Consider the following 21280-nt stretch of genomic DNA (forward strand, 5'->3'; position numbering starts at 1 on the left):
TATATGTAGGTGCTTTTGTAAAAGAGCTCTGGGCGTCAGGGGTACACAGACCCAAATCTGACCTGACCTGGTTTTGAGCTGAACATGTTTTATACTCTATAGTTATATAACTTACATATTAATTATTAAACTTAACGTTGTTCTATTGTATACATTGATTTCATCCAAGCATGGATTTCTCATGATCCCCCTCAAACCCCTAACATAGTTTCTCATGATTCTTTAAACAATAATTATATCTAATCACATCTAACAATTATATAATTTATCATATACTGACTACACAGATAGTAGTCTAGCAGTTTCACATGATCTAGCAAGCACAAGTCCTAACATTTCCCAGAGCTTACCTTGAACACTTTTCCAGGGCCTACCAAGCCTAACTTTCTAACTCCCTGAATTTTCTGTGATTTTAAAATCTTTTACTATCACCAGCAGAGACCTCTACCATTAGGTCTGTAGGTGTCACTGGAAACCTGCAGAAGGCCTCTTACAAAGGTGAATGGTCCTGGCGGTGGTTTGGTCTCACTAAACCCTTCTGTTTTTGTGAAGTTGAAGGAGAGGAGATGGGACAGTCATGTCACTGGTCTCATCACAGCAGTGGATCAGAGAGAAGCCCTCTGAAGCAGGCGGGGCTGTGGCTGCAATCTGAGGTCTGCAATGCAGCCTTTCTCTACAGCAGTTCTGTCTGGGTGGGAAAAGCAGACACCACCAGAACAGATAGGGCAGATCTCAGATTGCAGGAAAATACATATTTTTCCTGGGGCAGAGACAGAGAGCAGACCTGCATGCAGACCATGTGCTCAGGTAATGCACCTCCTACAGCAGGTGGCTGAGCTGCAGAAGGCAGTAAGAGAGCTGCATAGCATCGGGAGACTGAGAGAATGTGTTAGATAGCTGGTCCCAAGCTCAGCCTGCAGTGGCCCCATGAGGCAACAACCAAACAGCCAAAAAAAACTCCCTCACCAGAACACATGGAAGGGAGGAGGCTAATAATGCATAAGAATGGAAGCTTGCAACAGCAAGGACCACAGGGGGAAGAGACATCCCCGAAGCCTGAAGTGCCCTTGCATAACCACTTTGTTTCTCTGCAGACTGAAGGGGAAAGACCTGTCACATCACGAGAGGCACTGGAGCTGAGTAAGGCAGCCCCATCTGCTCCCTGTGTAACAACCAGTACAGCAGCCCCATCTGGTCCCACATCACAGCCAGCACAACTAAGAAAAGGCAGAGGGTGATAGCAGTAAGTGTCTTCTGAGAGGTTCAGAGGTACTGAGAGACCTGACACTCTAGAGAGCTGCTGCTTACTGGGGAGTCATAGCAGGGATGTCACTGATAGATTACTGAGCCTTGTACAGTCCACTGACTGTTAGACACTGCTGTTTCATTAATCCTCCCCTGAAAGGGAAGATGTTTGAAAGGGTCAGTCAGATCTGGCAAATCAACAAATGTCCAATGTCTACCAGAGTCAGGGTTTCAGCTTCTTGGACCACATGACACACCTTGAGAAACTGGGCGTACTGAGGGCTGATGGGGTCCATCTGCCAGAGAAGGGGAAGAGCATCTTCAACCATAGGCTTGCCAGGCTGGTGAAGAGAGCTTTAAATTCAAGGTGTCGGGAGATGGGAACCTCAGTTCCTCTTAGTCCTTCCAGTCTGATGGCAAGTCAGCAAGAAATGCCCAGAACTTGGAGTGCGTCAGGAGGAGAATCCATGAAAAGTCACAAAGGAATTCCTGGCACTCCAGCCTGTAAGTCAGTTTCATCAGCAACTGAACTTAAATTCCTTTGTGCCAACACACACAGCACAGGGAGTGAACGAGAGGAAGTAGGGGCAGGCACCACAGAGATGTGGTGTAGGGTGGCTCCTACAACTCGAGCATTAGAATGAGACGTTACAGGCTCTTTTGAAAACAGGCAGGACAGACAAGGAAAGAGTGTTGCTCTCTGTACTGAGGACATGCTGAAGTGGATGGAGTTCTGCACTGGGTTGGATGAAGAGCCAACAGAGCTCATGGATCTGGATTAAAGGCAAGGCAGGGAGAGGTGACATTATAGCAGGGGTCCACTACAGGCTGCCTGACCAGGGACACTGAGCAGGTAAGTCCTTCTGTAGACAGATAGGAGCAGTTTCACATTCACAAGCCTGGGCCACAGAGGGGACTTAACCACCCTGGCAGCTGTTTGGGGGAGAATAGAGCAGGACATAAGCAATCCAGGAGGTCTCTGGAACACAATGATAATTTCTGTCTCCGAGTGATTAGAGAAAAAGACGTGTGCTATGCAGGACCTTGTTCTACCAAGAAGGAGAGGCCAGTGGGGAATGTAAAGCCCAGAACAGTCTTGGCTGCAGTAACCATGAAATGGTGGAGTTTGAGATCTATAGGACAGTGACAAAGGTGCACCAAAAGTTCACCACCACCCTGGACCTCAGGACAGAAGATCTTGGGTTCTTCAGAGATGTTTAGGGATAAAGTCCTGAAGGGAAGAGAAGCCCAGGAAAGCTGGTTGATATTCAAGGATCACCTCCTTCAAGCTCAGCAGCATGCACCCCAGCAAGGAGGGAGTCAGGCAAAAAATGCCAGGAGACCTGCATGGATGAAGAAGGAACCCCTGGACAAACTCAAATGCAACAAGGAAACACACAGAGTGTGGACACAAGTGCAGGTAGCCTGGGAGAAGTGCTGAGAGATTGTCTGAACTGCCAGGGATTAAGTAAAGAAAGCTGGTTTTGGCCTGGTTTCTGGTAGCAGGGGAGACCACAGAAGTGGCTTCTGTGAGAAGTTGCTGGAAATTTCCACCATGTTTAGCAGAGCCAGTCCCTGATGGCTCTGAAGATGGATATGCCACTGGCCAAGGCTGGACCAACTAGAGATGATGGTAACGCCTCTGTGATAATATATTTAAGAAGAAACCAAAACAAAGGTGGGAGTACAGTCTTAATTCTAGATGGAGAAGACAAGGAGGTGAGAACATGTGAGACACGAAGGTCAGTGGAGAAGGAGGGGCAGGAGGGGCTCCAGGCACCAGAGCTGAGGTTCCCCTGCAGCCCCTGCTGCGGCCCATGGTGAAGCAGCTGTGCCCTGCAGCCCCTGGGGATCCACAAGGGATGCAGAGATCCACCCACAGCCCGTGGGGAGGTGCCCATGCCAGAGCGGGTGGATGCCTGGAGGAGGCTGTGATCTAGTGGGAAACCCGCCAGAGAGAGGGCCCTGCTTCCAGCATGGAGCAGCCTGTCCTTGGGGGACTGCACCCTGTGGAAAAGTGACCTTCACCACAGCAGATTTGGGAGGATTGTGTACCTATGGGAGGGACTCACATCGCAGCAGTTTTGGGAGGACTGCTGCTCCTTAGATTTGGAGCCACGCTGGAGAAGTTCACAGAGAACTGTCTCCCATGGGAAGGAACCCCAGGGTCTCACAGGGGAAAGACTTCTCTCCCTGTGCAGCAGAAGAAAACCTTGGGTGATGAGCTGACCAAAACCCCATGCACTATCTCCTGTGCTGTGGGTGAGAAGGAGGAAGTGGCTGGGGGAAGAAAAGGCACTTTTAAGGTCTTATATTACTTCTCACTATCCTCCTCTGATTTTGTTAGTAAAAAAGTCCATTTGTATCTCTAAATTGAGCTTATTTTGCCCTTGGAGTGTTTTCTCTCAGTCCTTATGTCAACTCACAGACCCTTCGATAATTTCTTCTCTCCTCTGCCTAGCTGTAGCAGAGGAGGGTGAGTGAGCGCTTTTGTGGGTGCCTGGCATTTGGCCAGGGTCAAATCACAACAAATCCTCATGGACATAAATCTAGCCAGGGACAACAAGGGCAACAAGAACGATTCTATACGTATACTGTATAGGTACTGTAGCTAGGCTGTCTCAGTCACTGTCAAGTAACAATTGTTTTGGCATTGGCAAAGGCATGGTGACAGACCTATTGCTGGGATAGTCCTGGTGAGAAGGAGGTTGGACTGAAAATGTCCTGCCAGCAGCACAGCTGTAAATCCACATTCAGATGAAGAAAACAAGTGGGTTGTATGTACCTCAAATCCCCTTTAATAACTCAAGCACCATGGGACCCAGACTTCCAGGATCACTCTTTGCAGTTTCCAGATGATGTCAAGCAGAAACAGACAACATGCCACATGTTCGGTGGAGGCCATCTAGTTGCATGTGCCCCACCATCAGGTATGAAACTTTGCAGACTATCTTTAGGTACGTCAGGGTTGGGCACTTTTGGGTCCAATTGCATTCACCAAGAGTCCTCTTGTCTCACACCCTCCATAGCATCTTGACTTTCAGAGATCTGTAACACAGTCAGGGAGTTGTGTAACCGAAGCGAAAGTTTTAGTTACCCATGAATTATAAATACACTGATCAGGACATAATGAATATCATCTTTTCTTAAACGCATGTGTAAGTATACTCAACTCCTGTTCCACAAACAGTGTCCAAGCACTTTGTAACACTGTGATGGCACAGCCAGACACACTTTGTGGTTAAGTGAGTGAACCATATAACCAGCGAAGGGGCAAAGTAGGATTCAGGTTCAGAATAAAGGTTGCTAGAAAATGAGCACAAGAGACTGGAAATAAGAAACATACATTCTAAATACACAGTAGCAAAAGCAAAGCAAATATAAACAGTGTGAGGAACAGGGAAGACCTCTACCCCATTTTGGGAAAGAGACAGCATAGAAGTCAGGCACAATGGAGGAAAATCAGAAGACATAAGACAAGCTTGCTTTAACCTCTCTCCTCAAAGTGCTTCTGTGTTTCAGTGCCATCCCCTCCTTGACTAGAAGCCACTCAGGACCTCAGGCAGCAATGCTAAGGAGGTTGCATCTGCTACATGGTACTCATAGCTTATTGAGCACTGAGCTACATAGTCACAGGGTGGGAAATGAAGATATGATGAACGTCATGCAAGAATGAATCATTAGCAAGAACTGTGTTGTTACAGAATAGATCTGCAATTCCCCATCTGATAGATCTGAAATACAGGTGTATTCAGATACCAGTCCTGGTTTGGGCTGCTTTGATGACTACTAGCCTTCCTCCATAGGTCTCCGTGCCACTTCCCTTTGCCAGCTCCTGCAGGACAGAGTCTCAGAAAAGTTTGAGAAATCTGACAACCTTCATTGAGCTTTGTCCGGCACTAAGGAAATACAGAGGAAAAGAAGCTGTGGGAGATGTTGCTGTACCTATCATGCAACCTCATCTTAACCTGCTTTTTCCTTGCCAAGCAAGCTGTGAGTGGAAAAGGGAAAGTCCCACACAGGGGTTACTGTTTCTGGAAGTGTGCGGCATGCAAAGAGGAGACACGGAGGGACTGAGGAAGCGCTGATGGGCAGTGCTAGGTGTCAGCATAGACAAGATGAAAGCATTCAGGCTGGGGCTGCTTAGGTCAGCTAGGGTATTGACAGAGGCAGGCTTCATTCTCCTAGTGTCATCCGGGATGAGTGAGTGGGCTGTCCACCCTGCAACAGGACAGAGTCTTCAGTTGGGCAGAGGGGCTCTGCTTCCCAAAGACACCTTCACCCCTGAGGCGGTGACTCCACACGGATTCAGGAGCTTACAAGTGTCTTGAAGGTGTCCTCAGCTTCCTGACTAGTCCCACCAGCAAGTCTGCAAAGGAGCTGGGGCATCAATCTGAAGCTGTTCCTCTGCTGGCAGTCACCAAGATTTCCCTGGGTTCCCCCATGCTGTCACAATGGTCAAAGCTCCTGTGGCTAAAGCAGCACCCCTCCATATGGATGGGTAGCCCTTATATGCATACCACTTTGTCTCTTCCCCCCCTTCCTTGTCCAGCAGCCTTCACTTCCATGGACCCCTCTTGCCCACAGTGAGGGAAGACAGCGCTTCCTGGCTTTTCTGACTTGGTGCTTACTGTTTGCATCAGGAACAGAGATTATGCATGTCCAGCACAATCCTGTTGATCCTCCAGATGTGGCAGGAATGGGGGGGGATGATAGTGCAGCTCAGAGAGTTGACAGCCTGGCCTCCCCCCAGATGAGTGCTCCTCCCCTGCTTGGAGGAGAAAGAAAAGAACCTAGAACTGAGAAAGTTACATATCCAAAAATCAAATAGTTGGAGCATAAACATTCTTTGCCTATCCCTTTGTCACTCCACAGTAATTTCAAGATCTTTTGGTAGTTACCTGCAGGCAAGAGAGAGCTTCCCAAAGTCTTTTATTAAGCCAAGGGGATTTCTGCCACAGCCAGAAAGGAATGTCATGCTAAGATGTTGTAGTTAGAGGTACTGTGCTCAGGGAGTTAGTTGGTGCAGCTCTCAGTACTTGGTCCCAGAGACATCAGAGGATTCTCCCTAGCTAGGGCACTCAGGAGTCACTCTCAGAGCAACAGAGGCAGGTGATCTTTGAAGCAAAAATTCACACTGGGAACTAGGGTGGGTACCCTTCATGAGGGACCTGGGCATTTCTTCTATCCCTCACAGGGCCCTTTTCTATCATGACCACCACTGCTGCAGCACCAGCAATGGAGCAGCTCAACATCCCCAGCTGTCTCCAGACCCCACAGCGCACAGCAAGCATGGCCAGGGAGCTGAACAGGAGCTGGACAACTGCTGTCCCGTCTGCCTGGACAGCTGGGAGGAGACCAGCTATGCACTGTCGTGGCTGCTCTGCTTCTGCTGAATGTGCCTCCTGCAGTGGGCTGGGAGCAAGCCTGAGAACCCCCTCTTCAGGAGGAGGATGACCTCCATCCACTACTTGGTGTGGGGGGATGACAACTTTGAGGAGCATGTCATTCCACCCCACGGGGCACCATGGGACATGTTCCATCTGAGAGGAGGAGGTCCTGGGTACCCAGCTACTCCCAGTAGCTGCACTCTGGCCATCGGTGGGAGGACAGCCACCACCAGTGGCTGAAGGTGAGTACAGCGACCAGAACTGCAATATGGGTGAACTACTCACTGGTGAATGTCTTCACTTACAGAGAAATTAAAACAAACAAACAAAAAAACCCCAAACCCAAAACAACAACTGATCTAACACAAAAACTATGTACCCTCCTCCAGGTTTGCATTTCTGCAGTTCATCCTAGGGCAGATGTTTGCAGCCAGGGGGACTCCACGGTCAGCCAGTGCCCCACTGCTCAACCTCTCAAGTCCTCCTCAGCGCACCCTGTACCCCACACCCCAGGGCTCTGCTCTCCTACCAGCCTGCACTGCCCACTGCAGCCTCACTACGGCAGTGCCCAAATCCCTCCTCCTGCCCGGAGTCACGACTTGCTGCTGCTGTCTGTGTCAGCCCAGGGTTGTATTGTGCCGAGGCAGGAGCCCCAAGAAATTCAACACTGGGAAGTGCAGTTTGCGGTGAAAGAGAAGTGGGTGAGTGTTCAGAACAGGCAAAGGAGAAAAGGCTCAAATGATGAATATAGTTAATTCAAGACTTTGTTTATGTTTCCTTTTCTTGGCTGGTGAGTAAACCTGTAGTGAGTGGGGGAGGCAGAGGAACTGTCCTAGGGAGCCAGGCACTGTGCAAAATCCCTTGGTGTGAAACTAGCACCTTACTTATAGAAAAGTTGCACAGAACCTGCCAGGTAGTTGTAAAACTTTATGGCCATTGTGAGCCTATTTTGTGGGAAAGCAGCACACCTCAGTGTTGAAAGCAGTCCATTCAGACAATCCCCCTTGCAGGAAAGAATCCAAATTCTAGGTGCCTTCTTGGGCAGGGTATTGAGTCTTGCGGAGTCAACAAGAGCTATGGCACATTTGGGTATATTGGAGTTTGGTGTGACAATGTATGGGCCCTTTGTCATGGCCTTGGAAAAGTCTGAGAAAGTCTGGAGGATTTAGGGTTTAGGTTGTGGACAATTTAGATGACTCTTTGGGGACAGTTGAATGTGACTTGAGATGTATTCCTGGCCCAAGAGAAAGGTTTCAGGGTATTTAGTGGTTGTAGACCTAGACACAGGTTATGGGAAATTTTGGGGTCCATGGACAAGCTTGTGGTTTGCTTGGTGGTTCCTGCAAGGGACTTATGCATGTTTTGTGAACTACAAAAAGGGTTTCTGGGGTGTTTATAGGAAATGATGGCTTGTGGGCCTTTGAAGAAGGACTTTCAGGGGTTCAGAAGCAGGGGCTGGGAACTCTAGGGGGGTTGTGAGGCAGGTTTGTGGGGTTTTGAGGGTACTTGGGTAGGGTTTGCAGGTATTCATAACACCTAGATGACATTCTCTGGGTTCCATTCAGAAGTATTTGTACGCTTTGAAAGCAGTTTTGGGAGTGTACCCAATCTCCAGTCTCCAGGATTGGAGAATACTGGAGACACTCAGGTAGTCTGTGGGGATAAGTGGAAGTACCCTGGAGCAGGACTTAAGAAGGTTTTGAACTGCTGGCATGGGGATAAGGGTGTTCGGGGGCATTTAGGTAGAGTAGGGGGAAGCTGCTGAGGAAGGTTCAGAGGGAGGGGACTAGAATAGGGTTGGGGATGTTTTGGGGTCCTGTGACAACTCAGGCATCCCTGGGTTTAGTCAGGCAAGGATTTGGAGTCCTGCTCTTGCATCCAAAGGAAGGCTATGAAGATGGTTGAAGAACCTTGAGGAGAGGTCTTATGAGGAGTGGCTTATGTGACTTGATCTGCTCAGCTTGCAGGAGACTGAGGCAAAACTTCATCCCATTGTTCAGCTTCCTTGTGAGAGAAGGTGGAGAGGCAGGCACTGACCAGTGACAGGACCTGAGGGAATGGGGTGAACTTGTCTCAGGGGAGGTTTAGGTTGGATATAAGGAAAAGGTTCTTCACCCAGAGGGTGTCTGGGCACTGGAACAGGCTCTCCAGGGAAGTGTTCACAGCACCAAGCCTGAGAGAGTTCAAGAAGCAATTAGACAACACTCTCAGGCACATGGTGTGAGGATAGTGCTATGCAAGGCCAGAAGTTCTACTGTATGATCCTTGTGGGTCCCTTCCAACTCAGAACATTCTGTGTTTCCGGAATTATATGAGGTCGAATCTTGGGGGCAAGCAGAGTTCTGGGCGTTTGAGGCTGTGGGGATAGTTCGGGTGTTACTGGGGGCACCAGAGCCGGTTTGCATGTGCCCAGCGATAACCAAGAACTCCGAGCTAGCGTCGGGAGCCTTGTTAAATTGAGCGTGAGTGTGGCGGTGGGCTGGCTCAGCTCTGCAGGGACGTGCTCCGGGAACGTCTTTGCAGCTCCCCCGGCTCCCAACAGCAGAGGACATCCCGCCGCCGTCCCTCAGCGCCCCAGCGCGCTCCCGCCGCCGTCCCTCAGCGCCCCAGCGCGCTCCCGCCGCCGTCCCTCAGCGCCCCAGCGCGCTCCCGCCGCCGTCCCTCAGCGCCCCAGCGCCCTCCCGCCGCAGCAGCGCCGCCTCCCCACGGCTCCGTCTCAGGCGGGCACGCCCCCCGCCTCAGGCCGCGCTCCGGGCGCCGGCGGCCGCCGCGGAGCAACAGCGGTGCGGGCCCTCCCGGAACGGCGTGGGGGGGCCGCAGCGGGCAGCACACAGGGGCGGGAGCGGCCGTGGGGCCCCGGCTCCGCAGCCTGCAGCTCCGCGGGCTCCGAGGGGACAGCGCGCGTGTACCCGCACGGAGAGAGGCAGGGAAGGCGGATGGACGCTGCCCCGGGACGAGAGGGAGAAGGGTAGGGAGCAAGGAGTGGGGCTCTGTCCGAGAGTGGAAGGGAGGGACCGGGAGAGGAAAAGGGATCGTGAGACAAGAAGTGGGGATAGAGAGAATGACATAGGGACAAGGAAGGGAGGAGGAGGAGAAGAAGGTGGAGAGAACAAAAAGGAGACAGGGATAAAGAAGGAGGTGTGGGGACAGGGAAATGAAAGAAAATACACGAAAATGATACAGAAACAAGCCTGAGGGCGTGGCAGTAGGAGAAAGAGAAACTGGGGAACAGAGGGGCAGAGTGGAAAAACCAGGAAGTGGGGCAGAAACAGAAAAAAAGGGATGGAGAGCAGGAAGGAAGCACTACTGGAAAGAGGGAGGTGGACACTGCTTTGAAGAAAGAAATGTTGAATGGGAAATAGGACAGATAACAAGATCCACTGGTCTCAAAGATTCAGGCTGGCTCTAGGAGCACTGTACATGAGCGCAGACCCCATCTTGGCTGAGTCCCTGTCAGCAGGGCCAGGGGCTGGCATTGCTCCCTCACCAGCTGGGCATCCACCATATCCAGTGGTGCAGACCACAGCACCCGAGGAGAGGGAATCACCCTTTCAGCTGAGCTCTGGTATGGTGCCCTAAAGTTCTATACTTCTCTTCCTCTTTCCTGTGGGGAAAGGACAGGGAAGGGGCTGAAGAATCAGAGCCTGAGCCCTTGGGCATGAGGGGCTACTGCACACCTGACAAGGCTGGAGTGCAGAAGCTCAGGAGCTCTGGCCAACAAACCAATATGATTTCACAGAAGCCCTTTATTGTTTACATTACACATTTATTTATACATTCTAAAACTACCGTTCACGTGATCACGCATCTTTTCACTGGTGCCGCTGTCCTGCCCACGCACTCTGCATGCACCCCTCGGGGCACAGGACTGGTTACAGTTCAGGTGTTGAACTGCCCTCTGTTATCTGGCTCCTGTGGTCCTGTTTTCTTGTTTTTCAGCTTCTTCTTTCTTATTTCTAGAATAGCTTTTGTCTCAGCAACCTTGAGAAATTCCAGAGGGTCTGATAATAAACTCTAAATATGGTTTGGCTGGAGCACATCATGGCCCAACCTGTTCAGATACATTGCTACACTGGAGTTCCTTGCACCTTGCTTTTGTTGTGCAGCTCTGTTCCATGTGCTGTTGGAGCATGCAGAGCTCAGGTGGCAGCTCCACTGTCACCTCAACATGGCCACCCACAAGGCATCTGTTGCCTGCAGGAGTGGGGAGCCATGAGATCCCTAGTTCATGCAGACCCTCCTGCCACCATCTGCCTCCTTTTGCACCAGCAGTGGACCCTTCCATAGCTCACTTCCTTGGCTTCCTTATCCCAGCACCCAGCAGAACTGAGATCACCTGAGCCCAGCTTCCTGCTTAACCAGCCAAGTATTCACATCCTGCAATACTTTCCTATCCTCCAGCGTACCCAGCCTCACCAGCAAGATCACTTGGCATGTGCATGTATGGCCTGGTGTCATACACTTTCCTTGGAGAGGAGCTGAACCCAGTGAGTGGCCTCTGCAGTTTGACATGCATGGTGAAACCCTGGTGACATAGCTTCTGAACAATGCACTATATCCACTCCAGCACTTGACACCTTTGCCAGACTTCCCCAGAACACTTATAACTCATCCAAATCATTCCTGGGATAAAGCACTTTCCCTCACTTCCTGCGTTATAAGGGCTTTCTTCATCCTCCTTTTTTCTTGTTCAGCTGTTAAAATGTGACTGGCCAATTGTCCCTTATCTTTGTTGGCTCACAGCATGAGGTGCTGAGGTTTGCTGGGAAGTCAAGTCAGTGCTAGAAGGGCTGACTGGGAAAACTCAAGCATGGTAGAAGAGCTGTCTCACCTGCAGACAAATCCATCCATAGAGGAAAGATGCCCAGCTTCAAACTCGCTGAGTTGTAGCAAAGTGACCCAGAAGAGACATAAGCACAAGAAGAAGAGGAACAAATCACATAATTTTACAAGGTCAGAACACAGTCTGAACCTCTAGGTAGAGCTTTGACATGGACCTTGTCTGTAAGTCCCAGTGAGCAGTCCATCCCCGGTTTCACAAGGAAATGGCAGTGAGAGAAAATGTTTGCCTTCCAGCTCTTTGGTGAAAAATCCTGGTTTCTGTATTCATGTCATCTGCTTCTGTAGGAGACAGGGACAGACCAGTGAAAACATCCAGAGCTGAGGGGCAGATGTGCATCTTTACTATACGATCTCAGCCAGAAGGGCCTGGTTTTATCTTCTCTGGGAAAGCCTTTTTCAGTGGCAGCGCAGTTCAGGTGGACGTGGGAGAGGAGGAGCATAGTAGACTTGCACAACGATCTTGTTCTTGCTGTATCCTTCCTTAACAACAGCCTGTGAGAGAAACACACCTTCAGGTCCCTGCACTGATGATGAAGCCTGTATGAGCAGCGATCCCAACAAAGAACCTGGTTGCAGCTCGGTACTGCAATAAGTTACGTTTTCTAGACACCACAGTGTGTATTTGGTTGTCACACATGCTCATTTTTGCCAGATGACATGGTTAAATGGCTGTTTGTGGAACAGAGCAACCAGGCATTTCAAAGAATTCACTCATAGCCTAATTTTGAAATGTGATTAAGAGTTGAGGAGTGCAAAAAAGGAGCTGGACTGCAAAGCCCCAGGATTCTGCCTGTCTGCATTTGAAGGCTCAAAGTATATTGCTCAAAGGATATTGCAGCACCAAGTCTCCTACACTTGCAGAGAGCCATAATATAGGTGGATTTGCCATCGTTGTGAGATCAGTGACCTTCAGCCTGTGCCCCCGTGAGTCATACGTAAAATAGAGCTTTCTGTTGAGGCAGCTGGAGCACTCAGGAGTCGGCAGCAGAAGTGATCTGGGAGGAGAAAACTCCATCTGGGGAGCAAGGAAGGTTTCCTTCCCGAGGGACATGGGTATTACTCCTAGGGCCAGACAACAATTGTGGCCTCACTTTTCTAGCGCAACATTTGCTGCTGCAGTGTCACTGAGAGGCAGTGAAGTGGTTTGTCATCCCCAGCTGTCTCCAGACCCCACAGCGCACAGCAAGCATGGCCAGGGAGCTGAACAGGAGCTGGACAACTGCTGTCCCGTCTGCCTGGACAGCTGGGAGGAGACCAGCTATGCACTGTCGTGGCTGCTCTGCTTCTGCTGAATGTGCCTCCTGCAGTGGGCTGGGAGCAAGCCTGAGAACCCCCTCTTCAGGAGGAGGATGACCTCCATCCACTACTTGGTGTGGGGGGATGACAACTTTAAGGAGCATGTCATTCCACCCCACGGGGCACCATGGGACATGTTCCATCTGAGAGGAGGAGGTCCTGGGTACCCAGCTACTCCCAGTAGCTGCACTCTGGCCATCGGTGGGAGGACAGCCACCACCAGTGGCTGAAGGTAAGTACAGCGACCAGAACTGCAATACGTGTGAAGTTGTACTCACTGGTGAAAGCTTTAATTTTTAAAGGAATTTAAGAAAGACCCAAATCTAAACCAAAACTATGGCCCATGTTGTTTTACTGTGGAGATGTGGGGGCAATAGAGAAGGAGAAAAAGAAGTTTTGGTACAGGTGCAGCATAATTTGCTGAAGGAACAGGCATCCCTGCTATGGATTCTGTTCAAGTGATCTCCCCTGCAGGGAGCTGTGATCATATATAGAACTCAGAAAGTTTAATGCATGATCACGTCAGCACTTATTTGTCCCCAGTCTCCACTGCCCTCCAGCACTATCAGACATGTTCCACCTGAGAGTAGGAGCTCCTGCTGCTCACAGCCCCCACTGCACTGCAGTAGTCCTGCTGTCAGCCATGTGGCCGCTGCCCTGGGGTCAGTAAGTCTCTCCCACGCTACCTCAGCATTCCTCCTCTACCTTGCTGTGTTCTACCGCTCGCAGTCATGGTTGCATCAGGAGCTTGGGCAGCTCTTTGAGGATGGTAGGAAACAGCAACAGTGCAGTGCCTTGTCCCATCCAGCCTGCACTTTGGCCCTGATGAGGCTTTGTTCCAGTTTCTATGGGCCTCCCTGCACAGGCACACAAGGAGCTTTGCCCACCAGCTTATTGACACCATCACACACAGGCTCAGTGGGGAGGCGCAACATCAAATGGGCTTGGAGGTCAGCAGTACAGCTGGAGAGTGGGAGGACAGCTCCTTTACGGTCCCTGGCCCTGATGCCACCCAAGGGGGATTCCCAGGCCAGTCTTCATGGGGTTCCAGTAGCAGGTCCCGTTCTGTCCCTGTTCCCACCCATGGGGAGCAAGAAGGGGCCTGGGAGAACCCTGAGGAGGCTGTGCCTGGGTGTTCCATGTGCAGCTGGCAATGAAAGCTCACCTGGGGCACGCTACCAAGCCTGCAAAGGGGGGGCCAGCAGCTCTAAGGACCCTTCCCACACCCCCAGGAAGACAGCCTACCATCCAGTGACAGGGTGAGAGTACATCAGGAGGATCCAGCTAAATTGGTCCAGGCTGCAGCTGGAGTATACACTAGCCCCTTGTGGTCCCAGCCTTCTAAATCTACGTAACATTTATTAAAAGAAAATGAAAGCATGAAAACTGCAGAAGACGTTTGAGTATTAACAACTAACACTGGTGGTGTTGCTCTCTCCACTTGTACTGTTTTCCTCCCCTTTCCTGGTGCTTTGACCTCTGATTTCTCATGTGTTCCCTTAGCATTAGAGGTTTGCGTTTCTGCAGTTGATCCTAGGGCAGATGTTTGCGGCCAGGGGGACTCCACGGTCAGCCAGTGCCCCAGTGCTCAGCCTCTCAAGTCCTCCTCAGCGCACCCTGTACCCCACACCCCAGGGCTCTGCTCTCCTACCAGCCTGCACTGCCCACTGCAGCCTCACTACGGCAGTGCCCAAATCCCTCCTCCTGCCCGGAGTCACGACTTGCTGCTGTCTGCGTCAGCCCAGGGTTGTATCGTGCCGAGGCAGGAACCCCAAGAAATTCAACACTGGGAAGTGCAGTTTGCAGTGAAAGAGAAGTGGGTGAGTGTTCAGAACAGGCAAATGAGAAAAGAAAGCCCCAAATGATGAATATAGTTAATTCAAGACTTTGCCTTACCTTGTCTTTCTTTGGCTGGTGAATAAAATTGTGGGGAGGAAAGGGAGTCAGGGTGTGTGCAAAATCCCGCGGTGGGTAGCTGGGGAAGAGGGAACTCAGAGCACCTCCCTGCATCTGGTGGAAGTGATTACAGGAAGGGGTGCATCAGAAAGGACAGGAGATTGGTTATTTTCATCTTTCCAAACTTTTGCAGTATTGAATCTCTGCTGGGAGAAAAGGCAGGTGTGTGCCACAGGTGCTTGCTGTAAGTTGCCCTGGCAGCTGGGAGAGAGCAGAGGGGGGCACGCATACATTTATTTTGCCGGGAAACAGCTCTAGAGGCACTCGAGTGCAAGCACTGGAAGCACTGCAGCCCTTCTGTCTCGAGTTAGGTACAATACGTGGAGATGTGGAAAACATCTCCGAGGCAGCACACTCCCCCTTCTTGCAGTACACTGACAGCTGTGTGCGAGAATCACTTGCATTTGCTCCTGACCAGGGAAAAGCTCAGTGTGTCGAGCAACGTGAGTCCAAAGGAATGTAACCTGTTCCTTTGTGTTTGGATTTACTGACCAAGCACGGAGCTGATTTGTCTCCTGGGGACTGGAGAAGCACATGAGTAAATGCACTTTTCGCCCCTGGTGGGAAGCTGGTTTGATGCCTTATTACCGTAATTACCAAATCCATCAGTCATTGCAGGCTGTCTTCAAAACTTAGTCCTCTTTCACCCTCTGCTCAGAAAGGAGAGCCAGCTTATTTTGACAATGCTCACAGAAAAGTGTTTGGCATTTGTTTATTCTGCACTGTATCTCTGGTCATCCTTGTTCCTCTCACTCTTTAAAGGTAAGCTCGTCTGTGCTTCTCCAGGGCTTTCTTTTTTGTTGTGGTTTGGGTTTTTTTGTGCTGTTGTTTTGATTTGTTGGTTGTTTTTTTTTCCCTCTTTTTCCAAATGCTAGTTACATCCAACCCCAACTTTTATTTTCAGAAAGTCTTGTATCTGCTTGTATTTTGAACTTCATTTGAGTCCCATGCTGACTTAACTGACTTTTGTAATCAGTTTGGATCTTACAAGGCTGGGCACATTTTTTTAACAAGGAAGAAGTGTGTGCGTTTGGTTTTGTGGTTTTGTTTTGTTTTCTTTTCAATTAAAAGTGAGTAATTTTATCTTCTATAAATTAATTGTAATGCTTGTGTTTCAGAAGAAATATGTTCTTGCTTTCTTTAAAAATGTGACCTTCCCATGATCTTTTGGAGAGCATGAAATTATAACTTCAGGCTGCGCAGAATGGCTTTGAGGACCCTGTTGGTGTGTGGGTGCAATGGTGTTCTACAGAGAAATACAAGCAGAAGAAAATTCAAAACTGTTTATTTTCTGTGAATCATTTAGGAGGGTTAAATCTGTATAAATACCTAAATTTACTAATTCTGTGTTTTTTTATTAAACATACTCTTAGTATGCTTAATAAGAAACAGTCAAGGCAGAAGTGGCTATGTGGTTGGAAACATAAGAATAATAATGGGCTTCTGTAGTCTAAGATGTCAGCTCTGACTAACCTATCTTAAGAAGTTTCAGCATGGTGAAAACAAAAATAGGAGCTGTGTGATTATTTCAAAATATTCAGGATTACAAGGCTGACAATAAAGTGTTTTTAAGTGAGAATGTTGAAATACCCACAGTCATGAAAGATATTCAGTATTCTACATGAAATGTGCTTTTATGGCTCCCTTTCAGCTGAAACATAGATGCCTGCAGCAATCAGAAATTCTAAAACTGAGTATTCTAGGTGTGAAGGACCATGTCTTGTTTCTCACAATTTATATATAAAGCAGGATTGTCTTTTTAAAGCAGAGAAAGTGGTCCACCTCTTTCAGAAGTGCAGGAGCACTGAAAACTTGCATATATATTATGTTGCACTTGACTATTCATGCCACACAGATAATTTCTCATTAATTTGCCTGAAGCTGTAAAACATCTGGACATTTCATTTTTATAGATCAACATTTCATCTGCCTAATGTAGCAATGGTACTGAAGAAAAATGTTTTCCCACTTTTCTAAATTAGGAATCTTGCTATCTTCAAGACATTTCTGTGCTACTTTAGGAGCTGAACTAACAGGCAGGTTATAGCATCTAGTTATAAGTCATTTTGTGGACATTCCCATTTTGAGAAGTTGTGTGTCGGTTAAATCCTGCCTTTTAAATAATAAGTGATCACTAATTCATCAGGGGGATACCTAGTTTCTCTCAGCAGCACGTGGAGACATACTGCTTTTATAAATAATTCAGAGGATTTTTTGTTAGGTGCTTTTACCAACAGCTTCCAAGTATGCACTTTTACAGAAAAATGCTAAAGCAGAATAAAATGAATCTGTGATAAAGTTGGTCTGTAACTGACCTCCGCTTTACGTATTTTTTTAACTTTAAAAAAAAAGAGGGGGGAAAAACCCATTAAGACCTGGGAATTGAGCAGTTGAGGCAGAAGAGAAAAAAGTGAAGATGATCTTAGGATGTTATCAGTAGCAGAGTTTTTTAACAGTAAATCCAGATGAAGTCCCCCTGGGTTCCTTAGCTCACCCACATGGAAGTCACGGTAAATTCAAATAATAACTAGCATCACTCTCAAGTAGCGCTGAGTTGTTTCAACATTGTTCATAGCAATTTATCAAGTACTGAAAACTCCTGTAGGGCTGTTTGACAGGAAAGTTGTGACAAGAACTAGATGCAAGCCAAACAAAAACAACACATGAATAACTCTTTTTTTTTTTTTTTCCAGTTCTTTCCTCAACTGTCTGCTTCAGCCTGACTTGCAATAATGCTAGTAGTCATATCATTTAAGCTAGGTCATTGCAGCTCTCCTTCTTGAAGAGCTGATACTTTTTTTGAGACATGGGTTTCAGGAAAAATCAGGATACTGGTTTTCAACCTTCCTATATGGCAGGTGAATACCCTCAGGGTCAGACATCCCTTCCAGGCCAGGGACAATCCTTGAAGGAGCACCCAGAATGTAGAAGGACCCACTGAGCCTTAGCAGCTACCTAACAACCTTGGGTGGAGGGACTCAAAAAATCTGGTCCAGGGAGTGATTAGAAAGGAGGGATCAGACCCATTCCTGCTCCTTTTTTTTGAGTGGTGCAGTCTGAGAGATAGCATGCAGACAACCCTGCAAGGACGTTCTGAGAAACATGTCGCAGTGACCACAAATACACATAGCCTTTCAGAGGAGTTACCTACAGCTCAGGGCACGGGCACCTACAGGGTTTGAACAGCCAGGGAAGTTAAACATGCACTTGGCTAGTCTCCAGTCAAACCATATATTCTAATTACTGTGCCATTATATCCTTTTTTGTTTCTCAAGTGAGACCATTACAGTGCCCACATGCCACTCAGAGCAGACTCAGATTTCTCAGGTTTTTTGCTCTGTACAGGCTGCCATCAGGGTTATATCTGGCCAAGTGGTTTTGAAAAGCCCAACAAAGGCAAAGGCAAGCTGAGGACAGCAACTTTCCTCTGCAGTCTGGTGGGAATATAAGTGCTCAGCTGTATGGGACAAATCCTATGGTACGGGATGCTGCAAGTGAGCTAACCAGCTCAAAGATGTAAATAATGAAGTAATTCAGCCTGACTGGTGTACCCAGCTGGTGCAAAGCAGCTTTTCTTTGGCTCACTCACAATACAGAGTTGAATTACTGTGCTACACCAATTTCATGCTTTTTCACACCTTTGCTTATTTAGATGAGGTCTAGTGATCACATCAGAACAGAACTGATGATCTTTTTGAGCAAATTCTCACAAATTTCTTGGTTCACTTCCATGCAAGCAGGTGCTGTTTCTGCAATAGCAGAAGCATTGGCAAGATGGCCTCAGAAGGCCAGATTACACTGCCAAGCTACACTTTCTCTTATGTGAGCTAATTAGACTGAGGTGACATGAGTTTAGAGATCTGTGTAGTAGGAAGAACAAATAATGTTACTTAAATACCTATATAGAGAGTCTAAACTTCAGGCCTCAGCTGTGTAGTCCTGATAGAACTGCAATGATGTGTTTTAATCAAACTCATTTACTCCAAAGAGACACGGTTGAACAGATAAAAGGATTCCTGTGCCTTAATACAGTGTTATGTCATTGATAATTTAGGTGGTTGGTGAAGTAGATGTGCTTTTACGTCTCATTACTGTTATCAGAGTAGAACCAGGTGTTAAAGTTAGATAATTTAGAATCTTTCATGATCTTGATTAGAAGTCTGAAGGTTGTATTCACCTCAGCCCTCCACATTCTCTATGTTGATGGACTGAATGATACAGTTTCCAAGATAACAATGCAGGTGATACACATTTAAAATAGGAAAGATACGAGCTAGGCCTTAGCTTGTACTGGTAGGTCTTCTTTATTGATGGCATAAAAAGATGCCACACATGTGACTTGCAGACATGGGAAATTGCTGTCAGATGCCTGCCATTACTTTAATATCCAGTAGCATGGACTGCAGGGGTGATCACTGAGAGCATGCAGAGAGCGTGCTAAGGCATCACATATGCATGGAGCCAAGGTCCATGTACTTGTCCATGGCACATGCACATATGCTCTGTGATCAAGAGTACTAGTGCCATTGATACTGTCAATTCATTTAAGATGGGCAGGCAGGGTCCCAAATAAACCTCTATTTCCTCTGATTTACTGTCTACTACAGTAACTTGCTCTACATGCTGGATTCTTGAGGTTGACTTTTCAGCTCAGTGAACCAGATCTTGTGTTCCGTCACTAATCTTCTATGTGCGTTCACTGGCACAGCTCTAAGGCTGATCTGTATTATCATAGATACAGCTGTGACAGTGGAGCTGGCCCAAGCTCCTGAGAAGTTGCCAGGCTCCAGAAAAGTTGGAGGTATTTCTATGCGCATTTGCTGATAGTGATCCAAGCTAAATCCTGTGTTAACTCTTCTCCAATATCACTGGAAAAAGTGGGAAGGTCCAGAAAAAGCACCTGGGTCATGACATCATCAGTGCCTATTGTTGTATGCACCTATTGGTGTAGCACTCTTGCATGTAGGGAGGGATCGAGAAGCAGATGCAATGCACAAGAAAGTAGCACCTGTCTGGTTTTTTGGGATGATGCCAGATGGCACCTTGGGAGCCTTCAGCCTTGCTCCAGCTCAGAGGGTTTTCTGAAGGTCTCAGAGCCGAAGTTCCTGTTCAGACAGAGCATTCATCTCTTAAAGACAGCTTCAGAACTCTTTTCTTCTCTCTGGTTTATTTTCTTAAGGCATGTGGAAAAGAGCATGAGTTAGTGATGGTGGTGGCACGTACAATTTCATCTGTTTGTGACAAGCAAGGAGAGAGATATGGTCTCAGCTCGAGGGTGTGATTAAAGTAGATCAAAACCCTTTGCATCAGTCCTGACATGGTTGTTTGAAGATGTCTACTGCCTGGAGATCCTACATTATCTAATTAAGAAAGAGATCAGATCTGACTGAGACAGGTAGGGCTAGCACTGGCAATCGGTATCAACTCAGGAAAGGAGAAAGGTAAACAGGAGTTTATTGCTGCTTTAGAACACACTCCTGAGAAAATATGGTCTGAAGAAAGAGTTTTACTTGCCAAATACTTTCTGCATTGAGCAAAACAGCTGATGAGAAGGCTGAGACCAGAAGCAGATGGAGTTTTTGGAAGTAAGAGTCTCCCCACCTAGGGCTTGCAATTAAGTCAGTAAATTGCAATGGAAGGGGAACCTGTAGTCCATGTGAGTACTTATGCTTGTAAACAGTGAGGTGCAGGTGTCTCCGTCTTGCCTTGCTATCAATTGGCTTTGCTCAAGTAGAAAATCTGTGGTTAATGGAGTGCTGGAACAGGTGTCTGCAAACCATATCAGCATTCAGAAATGGATATTTTCAACACTTTAGCTTTCCACAAGGTTGAAGAGAAAACCACATTTCTACTCTTAATGCAACATAGATTTGGGCAGAAAAATTGCTTAGAAGAAAGAGGCAGGCTTGAGGAGGTCTTGTTTCTCACTGAGAACTCAAAGAGGCTGAAGTCAGTTTGCAGACTGGACTATGACAGTACACTGTGTTCCCTGAAGCTCAGCTGTGGCTACGTGGAAAATCATCACTGTTCACTTAGGGCTTCACCATGCCAAGGGAGAAAATTAAGTTTTAAATTGGAAAAGATGTGTGTGTAACTGAGGTGAGAGAGGGTCTGATCTATGCAGATTCATATAGTGGTAAATAATTTGGGAGGAAGGGGCCTCCAGAGGTTGTCTAGTCCAACCCTTCTTCTCTATTGGGTTGCTGTCTGAGGACTCAGGCTGCAAACTTCTCCAAGGACAGTGGTGTCCCTAATGCAGAGTACCCTTGAGGAAAAAAAAAGGCTCTCTTGGTACTGTGGGAATGCCCCATCATGCAACTTTTATCTTACTGCTGCTGTGCCTGTGCACCTCCCAGGAGGGCCTGGATTCTTCATGATGGAGTCCTTCCTCATGGAAGCTAAAGGCAGCCAAAAGAACTCCCCCTCTTTGTCTCATCTCCTAGTGGATGAAAGGCATATATCTTTAACTCTAATCCCTCTGCTGTGTTACAGCAGCCTGTTGTCTCAGTGGCCTCCACTCCACTCACTCCAAGGGATCAGCGCTGCCCTAT

General features: G+C 48.0%; 1 protein-coding gene across 1 annotated transcript in view; it reads left to right on the forward strand.

Annotated features, from left to right (window-relative positions):
* Positions 1-15109: 15109 nt before the first annotated feature.
* The window catches only part of LOC102107326 (neuronal acetylcholine receptor subunit alpha-7-like), a 56913-nt gene continuing 50742 nt past the window's right edge, over positions 15110-21280 (forward strand). Inside the window, exon 1 of the mRNA XM_005532411.2 lies at positions 15110-15491. Coding sequence (XP_005532468.1) covers positions 15413-15491 — 79 coding nt within the window. The 5' untranslated portion in view covers positions 15110-15412. The remainder of the gene's footprint in view (positions 15492-21280) is intronic.

Source organism: Pseudopodoces humilis, chromosome 4 (assembly GCF_049639895.1).
Source record: "Pseudopodoces humilis isolate 2021_Gansu_Grassland_sample_001 chromosome 4, ASM4963989v1, whole genome shotgun sequence".
NCBI lineage: Eukaryota > Metazoa > Chordata > Aves > Passeriformes > Paridae > Pseudopodoces > Pseudopodoces humilis.